Raw genomic sequence first — 21915 nt, 5'->3', positions numbered from 1 at the left:
CATGTTAGAAATGTTAGTGATGTCCCACACATCAGTGAAGCTGGTTTAATCCAAACTTGAAAAGCCACAAGGCAAATTTCATTATGTGTGCCAATGAAGAGGCATTTTCATACTGTGACAAACAAAATCCCAGCAATATTCGCTTTGGCATTTCAGTGACTTGCATTAAGCTTTGACTGTGAGCAGAGAGTATGGTGGGCATCAACAACAGTCAGATCGCTGCAGTGGTTTATGTCAAGGACTATAAGGTTCTGTGTCTGTTGTTTCCAAGTTGAGATGTTCTGCCCTTTGATGTTTCCATAGCTTTACTAAGCAAAGAGATCATGATCAAACATATCCATTGTATCTATTTTATCAATAACCGTGCAAAGTTAACAGATAATATTTTCCCCTTCATCCATCTGTACATCTATAAAATAAATGTTAGCATCAAAATCTTGTGGAATGTTTAAAGTTGAGTTTAAACTTGGTGACTACTACATATCAGTAATGTGACACTGATTCATGTTTAATACATATATTATATAAATATACCTGTATATTTATTGGTAATTATAGAAGAAATTGTAAGGGAAATACATGAGCAACCAAAAGGTGTTATACAGGTTGGGACACACTGTGCATAATGTATAGTTCCATAATTGGAATACGTCTCAGTTTCATTTTAGAAACTATGTGTATTTTCAATACGGCTGCACGATAAATCGTGATTCAGATCCCTGTGCGATCTCGGTCTCACCTGACAATGGTTGTGCCATGTTTGTTTTAACAGGGTGATGCCTTGCATCAAACCAAGGTGTTCCCTTTTCCCCGCTAAGCTGTGTTAATTGTTACATCACATGACGAGCTGTAGACAGGAAGAGAAGACGGATTCAAAAATAAATCTGATATGTTTGACATTGTGAAAGATATTCTCTGATAATTTTCAAACATCGTGCTGCCTGCCCTGTACACCCAGTGCCGAATAGCAGTTGAGGCATAAATAAACCACTTTGTGGGGTTTGGTTAATGCAGCTTAGTGAGGAAAAGTTTAAGTTTGGTTTGATGGAAGGCATCTCACTGCTAATGCAAACACAGCAGAATTATTGTCACATGAGACTGAGATTCCACAGTGATCTAAATCACAGAACGATTTTCAATCAAATTCAGGGGCAAAATACTACTACTACTACTACTACTACTACTACTACTACTACTACTAATAGTAATAATACACTTGGAAAAAGCAATCTGCTGCAGTTTGGCAATACCTGCTCATTAGAGACAAGTCAGGTTTACCACACCAGTGATGTTAAACACAATCGGCTTATGTGGTCTTAGAACAAATACCTGAATTCTACGAACAAAAATGCTGCTATATAAAAACGTTGTGACTAAGGAAAAAGGTCAACATACTGCATTCATTAATTCCTACTGATTTGTATGTAAGTAGCAAGCCTGTGAATGACTACTGTTTTAATTTACAAAGATAAGAATATTGTTTTCCCATCAAGCCTTCATTATGAGTGCTCACAATGGTAGGATATTAAACAGTACACATAGATGGATTGTAATTAGACACAAGACTGATAAGATAAAGTCTTTCAGTCCTTTGACCTGTCCACACTCACACATCCCACATACACAGGTAGAGGACAGTCTGTAATAATGCAAATAGAAAAGAATAGGGATGTATGCCACCACCTTTTCTCAGACCGAGTACGAGTATTTACGCTCGAGTACTTGCACCAATACAAGCATTTAACAATAATGCAGTGTTTCTATTATAAAAACTACAATTATCATAAAAGTGCAATGACTTCAGAGACAGTTTTTATTTTCATGAGATTTACTTTCTCAATATAATTACATAAACTATACAACAGGAGGCTGTGCAAATTATCTTTAGAATTTGTGTAAACAAATATGGCACTGCTACCAAACCAGTTAAATGTAACGTGGAACTGACTGAACTTCAGTACTACATAACATACTGTAATACCATGGTTCTTCAGCTTTTTTAGAAGAGCAACAACCTTAAAGAATGAAATGTTTCGAGTCTAATTTTCATTAGACTCAACTGTTAACTGCATCAAATTAGTGTTTGTTTTCTTCTCATTCACAACAATTTTCACTACAATCAGCAGAACAAATACAGAGGACTAAGTGGGCTGACTGCACATTTCTTTAAGTCTGTATTGTGCTTGTCCAACAGGTGTTTGGACAAGTGTTCATACTTTGTCCAGTACTGGTGGGTTTTGGTTTACATTTTGAGCACTGTCGTCTTGAGTAAAATATATCTTTGGCTCTACTCCGCTGTGTGTGTGTCTGTGATCGCCCCAGCAGGGCTTGCAGTCTGCTTTACTTCTGCTTTCATCACTTTTCTTAAAAGATCCTCAAACCACTGAAAAACTACCTGCTCAATCAGCGTGAGGTAAAGTATTGTTGCCATCAAGCGGCATGGGTGCATAGCATTGGACAACTTTTAGTAAAGGAAGGTGGTATCAGGCCTCATACCCCATATGGGATTTGGTGCATCCACAGAAAACAAAAGCTATGTAAGCTATGTAAGTACAATAATTACAGACCCCCTAGCTTAGACCGGGTTTGGACAATCAGAGCTGATTAGGTGTCAGCTCTTACCAAAAAGCATTTCCACTTGCACTTCTTATTTCCAAAACTAATTCCCCACTATGTGCATTTTTCTCAGTCATTTGCTTTTCTGATGTGTGTGTAAAATGTGATTACTTCATATTTATATAAACATTATGCAGTGTTTCATTACATAATGGCATTGGTGGATTGTTTATTAGGGCCAAAATTAAAAAGGTGCTCTGCAATGAGCTTCTTATGCAGACAACCCAGCGGCCTTCAGAGAAAATCCACATCTAATGATTACATGTCTGTCAATCTGGAGCCCTCTGTGGCCCGTTTGCCTTTTAAGATTAATATGAAAGAATGGAAGCAAATTGGCTGCTAAAGCAGAGCAGAGTTGTTTCCATACTGAGGGGCCATTACACACACACATGCTCTACCCAATATTAAGCACAGAACACTTGATCCACTACTATTGCCACTGGCATCTTCCTCAGAACTCAGTCTGAACTAGCAAACACAAGTATGTGGCATAGGTAGTATACAGTACAGTATACAAAATGAAAGTCATTGTGATCACGAGACACAAGATACACAAACATACAGTATCTACCATGACAGACTACCAATACAATTACTTAGGAGTACAATTCAGCTGATGTGCAATTACTTACGTTATCTTATGTTATGAGCTGATGTCTAATATGTATATTATCCAACATATATTATTATAGTTGTTTCTCACCTGGTAGTAAAGGTCTCATACTTGCTTTCTGGCTGTTGTTTCTTTTGCAGAACCCATCTGGAGCACTGCGGAAAATAGATGACCAGCCTAATATAAAATCTAACCCTTCCAATTTGGATTTATAGTCTCCTGAACTCAGTGGGGAGGTTAGCATGGCAGGTAATTAACTCTGAATACTGTGTGATTAAATCTATGCCCCAGTCTCATCTCTGATAGAGAAATTCAATCAAAGTGTTCATTTAGGAAAACTGCATTAAACAAGTTAAAAAAAAACCTACACAGTTTACTGTAACTTCCAGCTAAAGGTCTTTTTGTTTGTTTTGTTTTTACTGGCGTTTGTTGGTTGATTTGTTCACCGCATAACTCATAAATAAGGAATGATTTTGATCACATTTTTGGCCCACTGAACAATTAATTCGATTTTGGTGCTGATCCAGATCATCAACGGGATCCAGGATTTGTTTTTAAGGATTCTCACCATTGTGAGTTTTGGAAAGGCTGCTGACTGGATGTGACCCCCTTGTGGTAGAAGTGTGCAGCTGAGCACTTGTAGTGAAGACAAGTGGAGCCAATATGTGTAACAGGAGGCACGTTGGAAAACAGACTTGTATACAAACCAAATGGTGTGAGTTGTGTGCATCTATGAAGGACGGTGAGCGCACTTTGTCAGTCTGCAGGAGACGTTTATTTAGCTGTTTATGGCCTTTAGTAATCACTCATGTCTACTGTTTGTCTTGGATGACTTTCAAACTAAAAATGATATGCCAACAGTAGGTTTTCATGCTCAAGGAATCATATTGTCAGGATCAAACTGTCATGGGAATATTGCTTTTAGGTGTAATAGCTGCCTTGGTGAAGGTCTAGTTGGATTAGTCATTTAAAGAGGCAAAGCATTACATCAAGTATAGAATTAATCTGGTGTAAATTTATAAGTAATAATATAATATATTCACATTGAGATTTTTTTCTTACAAAGTTTATAGGCATTGATTATCAGAACTTCAATTCTGAGGTTTTTCAAAATGTTCATGCAGAAAGAACTGAGGACAAAAGATCAGTTCCATAATCAATTTGTTTTCCCCAGCAAAGGATTTGAAGCACCACAGTCCAATTTGTTTAATATATAATTTTAATGCAAAACTTGGATTTGCGGGTGATTAAATGCAAGTTTATGGCATGGGCCATGCATGCAAAGACGACACCCACCTTGGCATCAGATTCCCTGATGAGTCTCTGAGCCTCTTTGAGCTTGTCTTTCTCAATAGTTAACTGTGTACAACACACACACACACACCAGACACACACCATTGTAACACACACGTCACAACACAGGGCAACAGAGAGGCATAAATAGGGGTGGGTTAGACAGACAGAAGAAGAACACTAGTAAAGGTAAAATACTCACACCAAACACAAAAAAGGCAGAACAGAGGCAGTGGAAAGAGCATGTCCCTTACACAGATAATGACCATGGTAGTGTAGTGTTATAATCCCATTTTGTGTGAATGAGCTATTTGACGTGCAAAAGGCAAAATGTACTATACTTTTACAAGTAAAACAAGATGTAATCTATCTTCAAAAGGACACGAGTGTAGAGCACTGACTGAAGCATGAAAGGAACAAGGTACAGCAGCACTGACAGTTGCTGCACCTTCAAAACCCGTCTTCCCGCTCCCTTTTTGGCATCGCAAAATACATTTCAGCTTAACACTCTTAGATGTGTGATGGGTATTGATTTCACTGTGCACTCTTTGTTTTAGAAATGTACTAATTTTGCTTTGATGTTTCACTCTGTCCAACCTTACCAAAAGAAAGAGAGTATTCTACAGCAACTGAAATGTAATATTTTTATGGAGTCATTCCTACAGAACGCCTCATACTATGGATGTAGAAAACTAAATATTTAATGTGTGTAATGGAAAAGGAGGTGGACTTTTTTTGTGGGGTAACTTAAAAAGAACTCTCATTTTGCAAGACTTCTGGAAAATGTTAGTAAAGTGCAATATTTAAAGCAAAGAGGAGGTTTATTTTATCTTTCATCCTCGGGGATTAAAATTTAGAGGCTTTGAGACAGCTCAGTTTTAAAGAACAAGCCAGAAAGATTTTCAGCAGGCAGAGTATTTCTGAAAGTACAGCAACCCTAGCCACCATTCTCCTCAGAACTGTAAATTTAAGGATTTATGTACGATGGTGAATTTAACTATGTTTCTGGTTCTATCTCATAACAGCAAGACACACATAATAGTGACTACACCAGGTTCGGCTGTCATTATCAGTTGAGTGGAATTCTTTAATCAGCCAGGACAGAAAACAGCCTGGCAGTAAAAGAGAGAGAAAGTGGTCTACTATACCTCAAGGTCCTCTTGGGGGCCAAGCTGGGTCAGCTACTGTACAAGACCGCCACGTTGTTAAAACCTATTAATGGGGTGGTGTAGAGTGCTCCAATGTAGCACTGCAGCGCTACATTATTCATCACATCCTGAGCCAATGCAATGAACAGCTTTCTTTTTTGCCTTGAATGGGTGAAAGCAAAGGATTGGGGAGGGGTGGATGATTTCCTCTTGTTGTGATTTCTGGGTCCTTTTGTTGATGTTTACAGGCAGAACCTCAACTCCACTCAACTCAATTGGGGGATAATCAAACAGACGCATCAAACAGGCTGCTTGTTACAATGCCAAAGTTCCCAGCAAAAGACTCTCATTAAATGTGTTGCTTCACAAACAAGGTGAAGCGAAGCGGCTCAGGCATGCATGCGTTTTAATATCTGACAGGAATTCAGTCTAGGAGATGAAAGGTTGGGGTTAGCTCCCACTTCATTCATATTCAGCTAAATGGCAGTGATAGCACAGCAGCTTTGATGGGCAAACTGGATGCTTGTCCTCGCACTGATTTAAAGGTTCTGCGCTCTCACAGCTAATGGCTTTCTACAGCACTGTGTCAGACATGAACTAGTTTGCAAAGCTCTCGTTCAGCCTAGCCTGCAGACAGCCATCTGAGGGGATGACACTGCTTGAGGTAGCAAGCAAATAGTCTATGATCACCTGCCAAAAATTTGAGGTCATGAGGTAACTCAGAATTGTTATTACAGCACTTGCATAATTTAGAATATTAATGAAAAAAAAAACAGCTTCAGCCCCGAGCACCCCAAAATCAACTCTAATTACAATTAAATTCATCTGTGAAGTGCAGTGAAATTTCCCTGCACTTTTCTTAAACTTGAACAGATAAAATGAATTGACAGCAAAGTTTACTTAAACTTAATACTAAGTTAAATATAAATACAAATATACTGTACTGTATATACTATATTTGTGCTTTGTCAAAATGCATAGGGAATGTGCATGACGTCTTTATGGCCACATTCATGCAAGTTCCTGCCAAACAAATTATGTGTTTCCCTGTTGAGGTGAACATCTGGTGATGTGCATCTCTCCAGCAGAAACGGCTCTTTGAAGGAGCATTCAGACAAACAGATGAAAAGAGGGTTTGACTCTCCAGGGTTTCTTTGCTTTACTCTATCTGTTAATGCACCACAATCAGCCAGTCTTCAAAAGACAGAGGCCGACAGAAGAAGGTGAAAGAAAACTGTGTGATAGGGAAGGGGAAACAACATAAAAAGCTCCCGCAAGGTAAAGGGAGCAGGCAAAGGTAGCAGAACCTGATGCATTCATATCTGACAGAAGGCGGAAAAAGGAGAGTGCAAAGGAGAAAACCTGAGAGCAGGTGGAGCAGGTGGAGCAGAGCCTTTCTGATGTTCTAACTAATATGGGTGTGCAGTAATCAGGTAGAGTGAGTGATGAAGAAATTTGAGTAGAAATGCAGGTAAGGAAGGGTGACACAGCAGTCAGGCATATGAAGTGCAGGAGTGAAACATACACACAAATTAAGGGTGGCTTTGCCCAGGACAAAGACTGTACCACATAACATCATTTGCTGAGGCCCTAAAACGGACCGATGAGTGGAGTAACAATAAGTTATCACTGAGAAAACTCCCACATATGCAGGTGCAGTTTATCAGACAGGGAGTGCCAACATAAGTAATGAATGTTTGAAAGGCAAAGCAATCCCTGATATCTTTGTAGCCATACCATCTTTCAGTGCTGGTTTATATTAAATTCCCTAAACAGGGAGGCATACTGGCCTTTTGTCCTGCGGTAGTGCTAAAGTGTTTAAAATTGGGTTAAGGGGGAAATAGCAGTCATTTTCTGTGCTCAAAACAGGGTTTTTGCTTGGGAAGAAATGATGTGAAGGCCAAGAAAAGAAATGCAATCCATCTCTGTGATGATAGAATTACATAGGAAAATCTTCAATAGAGCAATTCAGCCATATAAGGAGCTACAACTTAAGGAGATTGACCCTTTATTAAATCAAATGTTCTTGCACAGATGGTAACTCCCACTTACAGCAGCAGTACATCTGTAGGTGGAGAGGGAAGGTATCCTTCTGCCCAAATCAGCTCTTTTTTCTAAAGCCGCCATTACTTTTCTTTTAGTCTGCATCCTGTAAGTCAGTTTTTCACAAAAACATCTATCAAACTTATTAAAAGCGCCTCTGGACACTGGACTTTTCACTATCTTCTTTTTTTCATGTTTTTTTGGGAAACATACAGTACGATATAAAAGACCTCCGGAGGAATGTAACAGTGTTTCGCTGAGTAAAGGGATTTCTCTTTATAGATTTACCTGAGATCCTAGGGCCTGGATCTTTGCCTCCAACTCTTTGATCATCTCCTCTTTCTTTTGAGACTCAGCCTGGGCCTCCTGCCGTGCACTGAACTCCTCATCAAACTGCAAGAAAAGTCACAATTATACAGTAAATGTGCATATACCAAGCATGTATGCACAGATGTAAACATAGAGAATGGCCACAGGGCACATCAACAGACACCAAAACACACAGTCTTACACTCTCTGGTCGATTTCTATTTATAGCCCTCGTGGCCCTCGAGCTGTTGTCTTTTGACTTTGTTTCAGGCCTTGCTTTCATGTATGTGGATGGATCTAACCTTTGCAGAAGCCAAGCCATGTCACTATGATTTCACTGCCTCAGCAGGGTGCATGTGGGCTCTTGGGGTGCAGGGGGGGCAGGACTCTTGAGGAAATTACCTAGGACCCCTTGGTGTTAACCAGACAGTGGCAGTGAAAAATAATTTCCATACCATACATAATATGTTGGAGACAAGCTCTGACATTTGATTTCTCTCAAATAAATGCAAATTTTATCAAACAATCAATTAATCAATTAATAGAAACACATGTAGGATTAAGAGAGAATCCCTAAAAGGACTGGCTTAAAAAGCAGAACTGTATCAAACAAGCCTGTACATGACTTAACTCTGCCTGGGCATTGTGAACAAATAAATATATAATCAGGACATCAACATTGATTCTTGTAATGCTGATACGGATCATGTAGCATCACAGCCAGGTATTGATTAGGGCATGGAAAATCAATAGCTTGTCTGGAAGCTCTGAGGAAGAAAAAAAAACTTTCCTGATGGGAGCTGGGAGGGAGCCAACCAAGGGGGGCTGCTGGAGTGATTAATGTCTCACCTTCTTGGAGTACTCTGCAGCTTTCTGCTCACTCTCTTCAACTTTGGCTTTATCCACACACTGATCTGCAAGACAAGACAGCCACAGTCACGAAATACTTCAAAGCTATCTCTGGGTGCAATATGCATCGTAAGCTCCTCATTCGAGATTTACAATTAGACCTGCAGTTTGTTTTCAATGCGTATTAGAGCTGGTATGATTGGAATTTTATCTTGAATCATCTTTTAGGTCTGTGAGATGTTTACAACTTAAGATGGCCGTAAAAATGTCACAACATGGGCGTCTGTGTTTGTTCAGAAGGAAAATTAGCACGTCATCGTCTCCCCAAATAGTCATTTAACTTAGCATTTCAAAGTTCAACAAATTATGATTACATTTACAGTATATTTAAAGTACTGTATCCATTTGTATACTTGCAATGAGATACTAAAATCCAGTAGTGGACCCACATAAAGACTGGCTTCATAGTACAATCAAATCTTGGTACAGATTGTGTTGTACGTTCATTTTAAATGAACTAATTTGCCATTTTTGCCCATCTTCTCTCAATAACCAATAACAACAAAGTGCAAAATCTGAAATTGTTGCAAATTTATTACAAATTAAAAAAAGAAATTTCGCATTTATAAAAGTATCTAGACCCTTAGCCGTGGCACTCCAGATTAAAATTAACAGAAGGATGAAAGCAGCCAAAATACAGAGAGAACCTTGAAGAAAACCTGCTCCAGAGTGACCTGGGGCTGACGCACCGGTACATCTTTCAGCACGACAGTGACCTGAAGCACACAGCCAAGGTAACACTGGAGCAGCTTGAGGACAAGTTTGTGACTGTCCTTGAGTGTTCCAGCCAGAGTCCAGATTTAAACCCCACAGAACCTCTGTGCAACAACTTGAACATGGCAGTTTTCACCAACTGGATCAACTGCCCGAATCCAGGTGTGTAAAGCTTGTTGATTTACCCAAAAAGAGTCATAGCTAAAGCTTTAATTACTGCCGAAACCGAAGGGGCTTCTGCAAAGTACCGAGTCTGAATACTGAACTCTTTTATTTTTAATAAAATTGCAGTTTCTAAAAACGTTTTCCCTTTGTCATTATGGGTTATTAAGTGAAAATTGATGGACATAATAGCAATTTATCTATTTACAATTAAATGTACAACACAATAAAGTGTGCAAAATGTGAAGGCACTGTATGTCTCCCATTAAAGATTTTATGAAACAGATTTACATAGTGAAATGCAAAACTTGGATTAGAAAATAAATTGAAAAAAATATCTGTTCTGGGAAAAAACAGAGACAAGACACAACATGGGCAGCTTTGGTGACTGTTGCATTAGCTGTGTTAACCTTGTGAAGAAGGGACGAGAAGAGAAAGTGTTTTCATATGATCGATAACCGCCATACTGTGCAGACATGCCAGCTCTCGCTCTCTCTTCGTCTTCTCACCAACAGAGATATCATTAAATAACAGGAATCACCCTCTAAGAACTGTGATCTGTTGATTGAGGATGTGCGTCTTAATATATCAGAATAATACTAATAACTTCACCGACCACTGTTTTCCTTTTTGTGTGCGTTTAAATCTTGTAGTTTTATTGACAGTATAAAAGTTTTAAGTGTAAATTACTGATCACACATCTCACAAGTCACTTTACCTCTGAAAAATAATTATTAGGAAATAACACCCAAAGGTAAATGAAAAATGAAAACAGAGAAGAAAACAAAAAAGACAAAGGCAGTTTTCAAAAACCACGTAGATGCAGAATCTAATTCCACACATCTCTTGTGCGACATTAACAAAACACATCCTTGAAGATTTTTATTAGCTGATTGAATCTCAGTGAGTGAGTGAGAAAACTTATTTAGTACTACATCACTTCCCTGTGGATAGGTTTAGAAACTTTTAATGATCTTTTGTTGGCAAGTCACAGAACTGTTAGTGGCATAACGGAAAGAGACAAAGTGGTGTTAATTCTTTTTTCTTTTTTCTCTTCATTAGTATTGCACTGCAACTAAATGTTCTCTCCATGATTCCTGAATCACAGCTGACAAATTCCCTAAGTGAGAAAAATGACATTTAAAATTATTCTGCATGAACTGAATTTATTTCACCCAGATATAATGTATTATTTATCAATAATTAGATGACCGCATCTTATATGTCGAGCCACTGTAATCTCAGGGGGGGCGTGGGTGAATAAGATTAAAAAGAACAAAAAACTGATCTGGAGGATGGTTCAGCATCTTAAAAACAAGTTGTGAAGACTTTTTATTGTACTAACATTTACTTTTATTACGCATTTCACACTTCTGCCAACGCAGAAATTAATATGTAATAAAATATAAAGCAATTCCAAAAGTACCAATCAGATGGGTGAAGTCCACATCCAATCTTTTACTGTAGCCAAAGTCAGGGTCCATCCCACTGCGATGAAGGACGACCTGCGACACGCATTCTTCTATCACCTTGTAGTACTGAGGCCTGGGGGGGGGTCAGGAAACATAAAGCAGTATAATTACACAAGCCACAAAAAGATATGAGTGACACAAATTCTACAAGGCTAATTAACCACAAATTATTCCCTTATCCCAGCTAGAGGTCACAAAATGCCATGTCAAAAAGGGTGCTGCTGGAGAAAATAGACACCCTATTAAATTTGATCACTTGCTTCACCTCCATCATGAAATTAGCAGATTAATGGGCACGCAGAATCCAAGTCTATGCGAGTCTGTCCATTTCAAGGTGACAGACGGTAGCCGAGGTGATGCCTGCCCTGTTGCCTAATTTGCAATCATCTTTGCCAATTAGAGCAACCATAAAAACTGAAATGTAAATCTAATCAGTGTAATGCGTGTAACTGAAAGCACAACGACCGGGAAACATGTCAGCCAGTTAGGAGTGTGCCTGAGCGGTTGGTGTTGTCGAGCAGGGTGTGGGAATCAGCCAGCCAGTCCTATTCCACCACACAGGTTACTACATGACCTTTTCTCTGTAACATTATCAGCTTAAATTGCAAGTGACATTTAACAAATACAATGCCAGCTTAAGCTGAACTCTGAACTGAGAAATAATTATTTTCGTGCATGACAGTACCAGAAGTTTAAACTCGCAACTGAAACAACTTGTTTTATATTCATCTAAAGACTAATTTCTATTCCTGTAAATTGTTAAGTTGAGATTTAAAGTGAGGTACAAAATAATGATTTTCATAAATAATGCCATAATAAAGTGACAAAAGAACAACTCCACCTGCATGTGGTCATGACCAACTAATTGCTGCAATCGGTGTGAACGGCTGGGCAATCGCAACTCTGGTATAGCGCTGTGAAATCTGCAGTAGTGGTGGAGCAGGATAAATGCATTACTAGTAGATGGAACACTATCAGCAGCTGCTGGTGTAAGGACAGTGCAATGATTTAATAATCACATCAGCTCCTTTTTAAATACCAGTTTACTAGTGGGCACAGTGGAGGCTATGTTCGTCTATAAGTCCCAAAGCACAAATGTACGGCACAACACATGCTTTCACTGCTACAACAGCTGACGTCCCTTTAATTTACAGAAATTCTTATTTTACAAAACAATGGTATCTTTATCTGCATCAAAAAGATGGCCGATTTCAACACTCGTATGATGAAGTTAATGTATTTTTAGCTCCCTAAGACTGTCCAGTGGATTTATATAATGAATAATTGAAAATCAGAGATGCTCAAAAGACATTTTATGACAACTTTGATCCAGATAAAAAGCTCAAAGTCTGATCAAAGCCTGCCTGTCTGATGGCTCTGCATGAAAGCATTAAGAGGAAGGAGCACTAATGTTACTGAAATGTAATAACTGATTTGAGAAGGAAGAACTGTGAAAAAAGTACATGTGCCAACTGGGTTAATTTTGTGTAAGACCAAAAAAAGCACATACATTTAAGCATGTGTCTGAGCAAAGTCAAACACGTGATAAACAGCAATATTTTTTCAAATCAAATTTTAAATGGGATGACGATGACTTCCAAGGCTGTGACTCTAACCGCTGCTCATAAATTCATAGGCTATGTTCTGTTGGTACCTTGTGGGTGGACAGACCACATCATGTTATAAACAGAAATATGACAAAACACAAAATTCTCAGCCAAAGCAAATAAGAATAAAGCACCGTTTAGGTGCACTGTTTTGAAAGCATAAAATGCCATACATGAGCTTGAGCTGGCAGGTTCGCCCACTCACGATTGGAACCAGCCAGTGAAAGCTCTCACTTCGCCCTGCACGCCTTAAACACTGTGGAACTCGGCTTACAACTGTCACCAATGTACACCATATTATTATCTCAATAAGCCGCCCTATTTTTCCTTCATCCTCCATCCTTCGCCACTACCAAGCAGATAGGGGCTGGGTGGAGATAACTAGAGATGAGGAGAGTGACCCAGAACTGTCAGGCCCCTCTGCAGTAGGCAGGGCTGGGCTCCAGAAACTACCATATGTCCCCTCCATCATTCCCCACCTCTTCTATTACTTTGGTGCCTTCATTTCTTCCAATGACAGCTTGCAGTGGAGCACAGCCCCAGCCACTTGATCCAGCTCTGCTCCAGTTAACCAGTGTAATCCCCATATCACCAGGCTCCAAAAGAACAGATCTGCTCTAAATTTACTGGGTGGGTTCGATGCGCTCTCATTCATTAGAATTGCACTGAGAGATTAATTATCAAAAATAAACCAAGCCCTGGAGGGGAGAGCAACAACTCATGTTTTGTTAAAGGAAATGACACTAGACAGAGTAACTGAACAGTCTGCCCACTGAAAACTGTCTTAGTACCAAGTGTACTATCAATTTGAATGAATATAATGGGAAAAACAACTTAATCCGTTAATTCAGGTAGATTTATGAGAAGAGGTGCATCCCTTTTATCACAAAGTCAAAGTCTGTCATACCTACATAAGTTTACATACACTTAGGTTGAAGGAATTAAAACTGATTCTTGGTGGCAAATGGGTTTTCCAAATGGACCACAAGCAGACTTCCAAAGTTGTGGTAAAAAGGCTTAAGGACAACAAAGTCAAGGTACCGGAGTGGCCATCACAAAGCCCTGACCTCAGTCTAATAGAAAACCTGTGGCCAGAACTGAAAAGGTGTGTGCGAGCAAAGAGGCCTACACACCTGACTCAGTTCCACCAGTTCTGTCAGGAGGAATGGGCTAAAATTCCAGCAACATACCGCAAGAAGCTTGAGGAAGGCATCCTGAAATGTTTGACCGAAGTTAAGCAATTTAAAGGCAATGCTACCAAATACTAAGCAAGTGTATGTAAACCTCTGACCCAGTGGGAATGTGATGAAAGAAACGAAAGCTGAAATAAATCTTTTTCTCTTTATTCTGACATTTCATATTCTTAAAATAAAGTAGTGATCCTAACTGACCTAAAACAGGGAATGTTTATAGGATTAAATGTCAGCAGTTGTAAAAAAACTGAGTTTAAATTCATTTGGCTATGGTGCGTGTAAACTTCTGACTGTTAACACATCCTGCCCTCCCAGTTTTAGTTTCTCTCATGTTGTACAAGTATTATACCATACTGTTTCACATTAAGCCAGTTTTATGCACATGACAAGATGGTGACTCTAAGGGCAAAGACTGAAAAAGATGTATACCATCTATTGAACATAGGCACATGCACTGTAGTCCTGCATCTTCCATCATCCAAACCCCACAGCAGTGACACTTCAGTCAGAATGCATTCCTGGTGTTAATGTCTGCACGTGCCCATGTGTGGGCTTGACTTTACACTTGTGACTGAGACTAGAAGAAAAAATCTATAAAACATCTAGAATGACCATTAATTAATTTTTTTGAAGGAGCACCTTCTTATTGCTGGCTGAGGCACATGGACAGTGCAGCTGAGGTGGACACAGCTGTACTAGCTGGTTAATGTGAATTCTATTTCTCACTTCCTCATATAGACAAAGGATACATTATTCATAACACTGAGGGAACAGCAACTTGTCTATAGTAAATTCATCTTCCTCCTCTCATTCTCCCTTCATTTTCCAACTTTCATATTTATTCTTATTTCTGCAAAAAAGTCTGACACAGCAGCGAATGCTTCAGTGTCGCTCCATTCAGAGGAGTGGCAGCCTTCCTGACCAGTGACCGACACATTTGCTTTTCAAAGATAAAGTAGAGAACTAGCCCCGCAGTTAGTTAATAGTTTCAAATAAAGTAATATCCCTACTCTGATAATTTGTTTTTCCAAATTTTTGCTACACAATAACTTCACCTATCTTTACAGCATCTGCTGTACGGCAACTCACACTGGACTACAGTGCAATGTTAACAAGCACCGTGTGCTGGCTGTGCACGACAGACCTATAGCTTTGAACACAGAGTTCAGTAAAGTGATTCCTCTATACGTGATGAAGTGTGAAGTCACTTTAATACTATGGTCCTGTTCAGTACTAGCCAAGCGAGTTCAGAGCTACAGGCTAGAGTGCATATCCCAAACTGCTTTGCCTCCTACTGGTGACTATGAGGCTGAAAGTCTAATTATTACTGAATGGTATTAGCGAATAAAATTAGTGGAGATGTTGATGTTGTCATAACAACTGATAATTAGGATGTATGTACACCAGGCTTTAAGTTAGCTGCCACCTGTCATACATTTTACACGTTACACATGAGCTTATGTGATGTTTTATCATGTTTTGCTTATTTTTATCATGATTTGTGCATTTTATGCTTCAGTCTGCGTGTCCCCTATGTATCACCAGATCACAATACAGATTTCAACAATCAAGTTAAAATGATTAACTTTCACAGGCAACATTTCTAGGTAAAAGTGATTGATCTAATGGTAGCTCCACTGAGGCAATAACTATTTCCTATAAGTATTGAACAAATGCATTCATTCATTCATGCATTCATTCATTGATCTACTGTAAAAACAAAGAAATCAAAAGCTAAAACTACTGAAGCATCATGAGGTTGTAGCTCAATAAATATGCCAGTGGCATATAACAATCACATGTAACGTACCTGATGTAATAGTCGTTCCTGATGAGCAATAGGTGCTGAAGGACTGAGAGGAAGTAGGTCTCCGAGGCAGTGTCTTTCACCATGTTGGACAGAAGATGGTACACCTCATTCAAATCAGTGCAGAAGCAAGGTTAAGAAAATGACTTTACATAATGAAGTTGTTAGTTTTTAGACTTAATTCTGTTACTGTATTTCAGCTCATGCCTTGAGAAGACACCCAATGTGAATTCATTATTCAGGTGGATATAAACATTAAACTTTTTATTAGTTCTTGTTTTATTTATATCTTTTTATTTTCCCGGTTCATTGCCTCAAGTTTTTTGACAGGCATCTTTGTGCAGAAGCAAATGGAGATGTGATTCCTCTTATCCATTCTCTCTCAGGGGAGCTGAAACTGTGTAAACAGCTAACTTGAGGAGGGGGATTGGCAATAAAGAATGCTCCCTCTGGTTTACCTGTCACTCCAAACCTTTCAAGATAGAGGTAATTAATTGCATGAAAAGCTCACTGGTTTGAATGTTTAAGGCAAGAATGATGGGTAGCTGAACATCTGCAAGGAAAAAATATGACTGAGGTTTAATTCACAGACTGAAAATGACATGTACACACAGGAAACAGGTTATTAAATTTGTAAGGCTATTGATTTTGCATCTTTTGTCTGCCCTGCCCATGAGGAAGCAGTGATGGATTTGATATCTAAAACAGATGTTAAATCCAACTGTCTTATGATATATTTTCATAACTATATCAAATAGTATATTTTTATTTTCTGTTGAGCATTTGTTTTTCAAAGTATTATTAATGAAGCCAATTAGTCAACGAAGTACTAAGAGGGATATTTACTAAGGTGTTGCAGCTCATTTTCTGGCACTAAACTGAAACTGCATGTGTTCATATTTACTAAAGAGTGGCAGTGGGGTTTAGTGGTGGAGGAATTTGTGTTTGGTCTTGTGTAAAATGTATTTTACAGCGTTCCAATTCAAGGACATAAACATCAGGGAGGACAGAAGAGAGATTCATACAAAGATTCTCAGTGCCTGGTTTACCACATCTGCGACGGAGAGAACTGCAGCTGGAATTCAACGTCAGGATAAAGCAGGTGTAAAATTTGAGTTAAGAACATGTTTGAGGAGGGAGAGAGTGTTTGTAAATCCCATCGCTCATGAGAGGAAAATGGACTCGTACAGGCTTTCAGGTCAATCTACGCTTTAATTGCGAAACAAAAAAAAATTTTCTGGGCCGGACACTATGTGATTGAAGTTAAGAAAAATGTTTGTTGATTTCTTCAACTGTATTAAAGTTTGGTCACTGTAAACTTAGATTTTCTTCCACACTTCTTCTCGGTCCACGCGTGCACAACAGCCTCTAGGTAGCAGATCCGAAGCCGAACAGTATTCAAATTAACACAACTGTGGCCGTTGTAGTAGTAAATGCAGAGCCAAGTACAAAAAAATTGCACATTTTTAAGGGTTAATCTGAAAATTTTGTGAATGCATTTCTTGATTCTTTGCATTATTTGTCAGGTTTGATCAACAGCTAATGAATGATGAAATATTACAAGAATAATTCTAATCATTTACTTCCACAATAAAGAAAAAAGCCTTAACTGCTTTCTCCATTTCTCATCCTATCATCCACATAAAACAATCTGCAGCCTCTGCAAATGGAATAGATCGATTCTTTTAAATACAGTTTGACACTTTTCCTATTAATTCCAACAATGGCTGTAATTAAACTCTTATCCCATATCAAATTTTTAGAGACAGAGGGATGGGAATACAGGCTTCTATAAAGTATCATTTCCCTCCAGTGTATTAGCTGAGTATGAAGCCTGGGAGAATAACCAGTCCTGTGAGATTCAATTATAGCTGCACCACAGCAGCATTTGAGAGGACATGAGAAGGAGCTCAGACTGGGAAAGTACCCAACTAGCTTCATCTATCACTAAGCTGCAGACATAAACCTAATGTAGAATGCCAATCCATTCGCTGACACCCCCTTCTATCCTCGCCTTCTCTCTCTGTCTCTCTCTCTTTACATTCTCTCTCCAAATAATGAATAAACATAAGTCACAGTCGAGTGTAATGTAGGCCAGTCAGTGGTGGGGTCAATCAATCACAATTCCACAGCTCATTAATATTTATTTGTGGCTTGGAGTCATCTCCTCTGCACCTGGACCTGGGCCGGACACAGAGGAGACAACCCTCTCCAGGTTAATATTCATGAAACCGCGCTGAGAAACAACACACATATGCAATGCTCAGGTAGTTTAAGTACTACTTGTGCGATATCAAGCACGTACAAAGGTGTGTGTGCTATGGAGGCAAAGGGACAAAGGGAGGCATTCGAATCATGCTCGGAGCTCGCAGATCAATACTGCATTGTCCTTGGAAACAAACATAAGGTCTTCTCATTTGTGAACCTGCTCAAGCACATCATTAATCGAGGTGCCCTTTTTTCCTCTCAATCGTCTCTCCTCACACACTCACACACACACGCGCATGCATACACAACCTTCTCCTTTCACCTACATGTGTCACCAGAAACTGTCACTCACAGCAGCACTTTGTGCCTGTCCTAGAACTGTGGGATTTGGTGGAAGAAAGAGACTGTTAGAATTAACATCTGCATAACAATGTCAGTATCTAGTTTGTCTGCCCACAGTGCCAGCCATTCATACATAGCCTTAGAGAAGATTTGTGAATTATTAAAGGGCTGCTCTCTGGAATATTTGAAGAAGTTTCCAACTTGGGACTAAATTACTGCTCACCTTAGTGACTTCTACTCTGCACGTTTGGAGTTAAATGGACATTGTTAGAAAGTTGGAGGAGAAAATTCACATTTCCACAGTGGAACAAAGAAACAAGGAGTGATAATACTTAGACTGGTGAAACACTGACCATATAACTCACCTGTATATTGTGCATAATAAACTATAAGAACGGGAAAACATACGTCTGTTAGGGATCTTCCACTTGATTCTTACAACAGTCCTACTTAACCCAATACAAACAGAACAAGAACAAGAAGTAAAGAGGATATTGAGAGGAGAAGAGAAATAAAAAAAAAACAGAATGAAGAAGTGGGAGGTTTGGATGACAGGGTTATTTACCAAGTATACCTGGTCAAAGACAGAGCTGGATATTGTGCTCCGACTCCTCAAGTCCCTCTCTAATAAACCAGGCCCTGAGGGGCTTTAGCCTGTAAAGTTTGACCAAACCCACGACATACACTTCTGTCTCACTGCTAGCAGTGATAATGATAGTGCAGGCCTATCTGTACATTCACAAAAAAGGATATTCCATCTCAGCACGGATGTCATCTAGGCGGTGGGAGAGTTCGATTGAGTCCTCCTCCTTGTTCTCAGTGAACACCTTCAGCTGAATGTCTAGCTCCTCTGTCTCTTTTAGCTCCTGGAATGAGTTAGACAATGTGATATTTTACAAAAGGTCATCCTGCAATGTAGATTATGATACAGTAACACCACCTGCACAAAATACTTTACATATAGCTTGTACCAATTCACTACTCTTAGTGTTTGAATGAATCTTCTCAGACCTTTGCAGTAATCTTATACTTAATCAGACTGATTCTAAAAAAACTGTACCAAAATGTTAGTTTTCCTGTTCCAGCTGCACAGAGAGCCAAAAACTGAGATGCCCCAAAACCTCTCATTACACATTCCAGACTGCACACCTGTTCCAGCCTCAAGGGGCTACAGGGGTGCTCTTTACCATTTCACTATGAATCACGAGCAGTGGAGTTTACAAACAGAGACACGGCCAAATGTAACCCAATTTCTGCAGGTATCAATAACCTTGCACCGTTTTTGGGGTGCACCATCTGTCTTCAGCAACGCTGGTTTGGAGGGCGGTGCACAGTGTCACAAAAGAGTAGAGAAGGAGAAGAGGAGAGGGCCAAATAAATGCATCAAGGACTGTAAGGACAAAACAAATTGTGCTTTCTTTTCCGGTAGAGTTTATTTTTTCTTCGCCAACAGTTATGCTGACTCCTGAGCATAACTCATAATTAGATGAAAGAGTTTCAATTTGAGTGTCGCATTGAAAGTGGTGAACGTGCCATTCATAAAATGACGATACACCGAGACTCCTTCATATCAGGGGGCAGAATTGAAGATAATTAAAGTAACGACAGCAATAATCAACAGGAGCAGCTGGGATGACTTATTAACAACTGGCTCCATGACACGCTCACCCCACTCACTACAAATGAGAGCTTGAGTGATGAGTTGGAGCTCGTTTGCCTTTGCCTCATGTGAAGTTGTGTAAGCTTGCTGATAATGATTCCAGGACCTGTGTGATGAGGTGACAACACCGCACCACACCTGATACAAGCTACTAGTAGTAGCATTATAACACCACTACTACTAGAAATTAAATTCGTTATAATAAAACACAGTAGGGCTGCACAATTATGGCAAGAATCATAATCACAATTATTTTGGTCAATAATGAGATCGTGATTATTTAATACGATTAATCATTGATTTAAGAAACATCATGCATTTACTGAACTTGTCTTTTAACAGGGTTTATTTTGAATGTCATGATTCAACTGAAGAACAAATTAAATATTTCATCTACCTAATTCAGTTCAGAGAAAATTACTGCTTAGTCTACAGTTATTTTACAAATAAAACTATGCTACTTCAGGTTAACAACATTGCCTGTCATAACCTAAAAAAAATTGGCTCAATCTGCTGGGCTCAACACAAAACAGCCATATCTACACTATCTCTCTCCCTCTCGTTTAACATTAAGGCTACATCTTTCGTTTCAGCTTGTTCATAACAAGTATAACAAGTTTGATATTGTTAGCACAAACTGCCAGCGCATGACGGACTGTGAGCAAAGCTGAAATGATCGCTTCTCTGCAAGTTTCTGCTGGTTTAGTGGGGGTTTTGATAGATTACTCTAATTGACTTTTTACTCATGTCAGTACAGAAACAAGCTTAGGTGTCGTCAACTCAAGTAACGTTTCACCTGATGCAAGCAAGGAACGTAGAACGCTGGACTTATGAGCTGGATTTATAACAAGACAAAACGAGAGCATGATTGTGAAGAGTGCAGCACAATAATCGTTTTATCTCAATTATTTTTTTTAATAATCATTGGATCGTAATTGAAAATGAAACTTGATTAATCACCCAGCCCTAAAACATATTATTTAGAATCAGAATCGGCTTTACCAGCCAGGTATGTTGAATTTGACTTCGGTACAGTGGCTCTCAATGTGCACGTGCAATGTTTTATTATTACAGTATGTCAGTTGTGTCATGTAACAAGCTCAACCTTGCGATTTCAAGTCACAGATTCAGGCCTCAAATCTTGTGAAGCTGATTTATTTTTATGCCCGGATTATTTGGTTTGACTGTTTAACTTTAACACATTTACATAAAACATTCATTTTATGTGCATTATTAAGTTGTTGCATGACTATAATCAAATATAATCTCAAATCTATTATTTTGAATTGAATTCATTCAAGATGTAATGTGCTGTACTGTAAGGCTACAAATGTGCTAGATGGAGATGCAAGATATAATCAAAAACCCTGGGAAGCATTACTATGATGCTGACAGAACTAACTGAAACCAATTGATATTTGGGCCAGAACCTCTTTCATGACGTCAGAAACAGAAGTAGAACTTCATGTGCTCTCTGATAGCTTGATAACTCACAGGCAGAATCTTTTTAAGACCGCATCTTAAGAACTCATTGCGCAGATGTATCCGGAAATCCAGGTCATCAGGGGAGGTAACCAAGGCATTGATCAGCTGCATGCAAGCCACCTGTGGTGGAGATGAAGAAAAACACATACAAAGAGAAAAGGAGAAAAACAAATGAGACACAAAACATATTGCATACGTAAAATTATGTAACAACTGTAAATGTCATTGGTTCCTTTCCGTGATGTGTTTTGTTTGCATTGACTTTTTCCTTTTCAAAACCAAAACTACAAAAAACATTGGACTGATGAGAAACGGGAAAGAGAAAGATGAGACA

At 39.0% G+C, this 21915-nt stretch overlaps 1 protein-coding gene across 1 annotated transcript in view; it reads right to left on the bottom strand.

Moving 5' to 3' along the window:
* Window positions 1-21915, bottom strand: part of diaph2 (diaphanous-related formin 2) — a 369240-nt gene that overhangs the window by 228864 nt on the left and 118461 nt on the right. Inside the window, exons 11-17 of the mRNA XM_020591281.1 lie at window positions 21591-21701; window positions 19190-19302; window positions 15890-16006; window positions 11234-11352; window positions 8872-8936; window positions 8002-8106; window positions 4526-4588 (exon numbers count right to left, since the gene is read on the bottom strand). Coding sequence (XP_020446937.1) covers window positions 4526-4588; window positions 8002-8106; window positions 8872-8936; window positions 11234-11352; window positions 15890-16006; window positions 19190-19302; window positions 21591-21701 — 693 coding nt within the window. The remainder of the gene's footprint in view (window positions 1-4525; window positions 4589-8001; window positions 8107-8871; window positions 8937-11233; window positions 11353-15889; window positions 16007-19189; window positions 19303-21590; window positions 21702-21915) is intronic.

The sequence above is a fragment of the Monopterus albus genome, unplaced genomic scaffold (assembly GCF_001952655.1).
Source record: "Monopterus albus unplaced genomic scaffold, M_albus_1.0 scaffold2.1, whole genome shotgun sequence".
NCBI lineage: Eukaryota > Metazoa > Chordata > Actinopteri > Synbranchiformes > Synbranchidae > Monopterus > Monopterus albus.
This window is presented reverse-complemented; position numbering and strand designations above follow the sequence as displayed.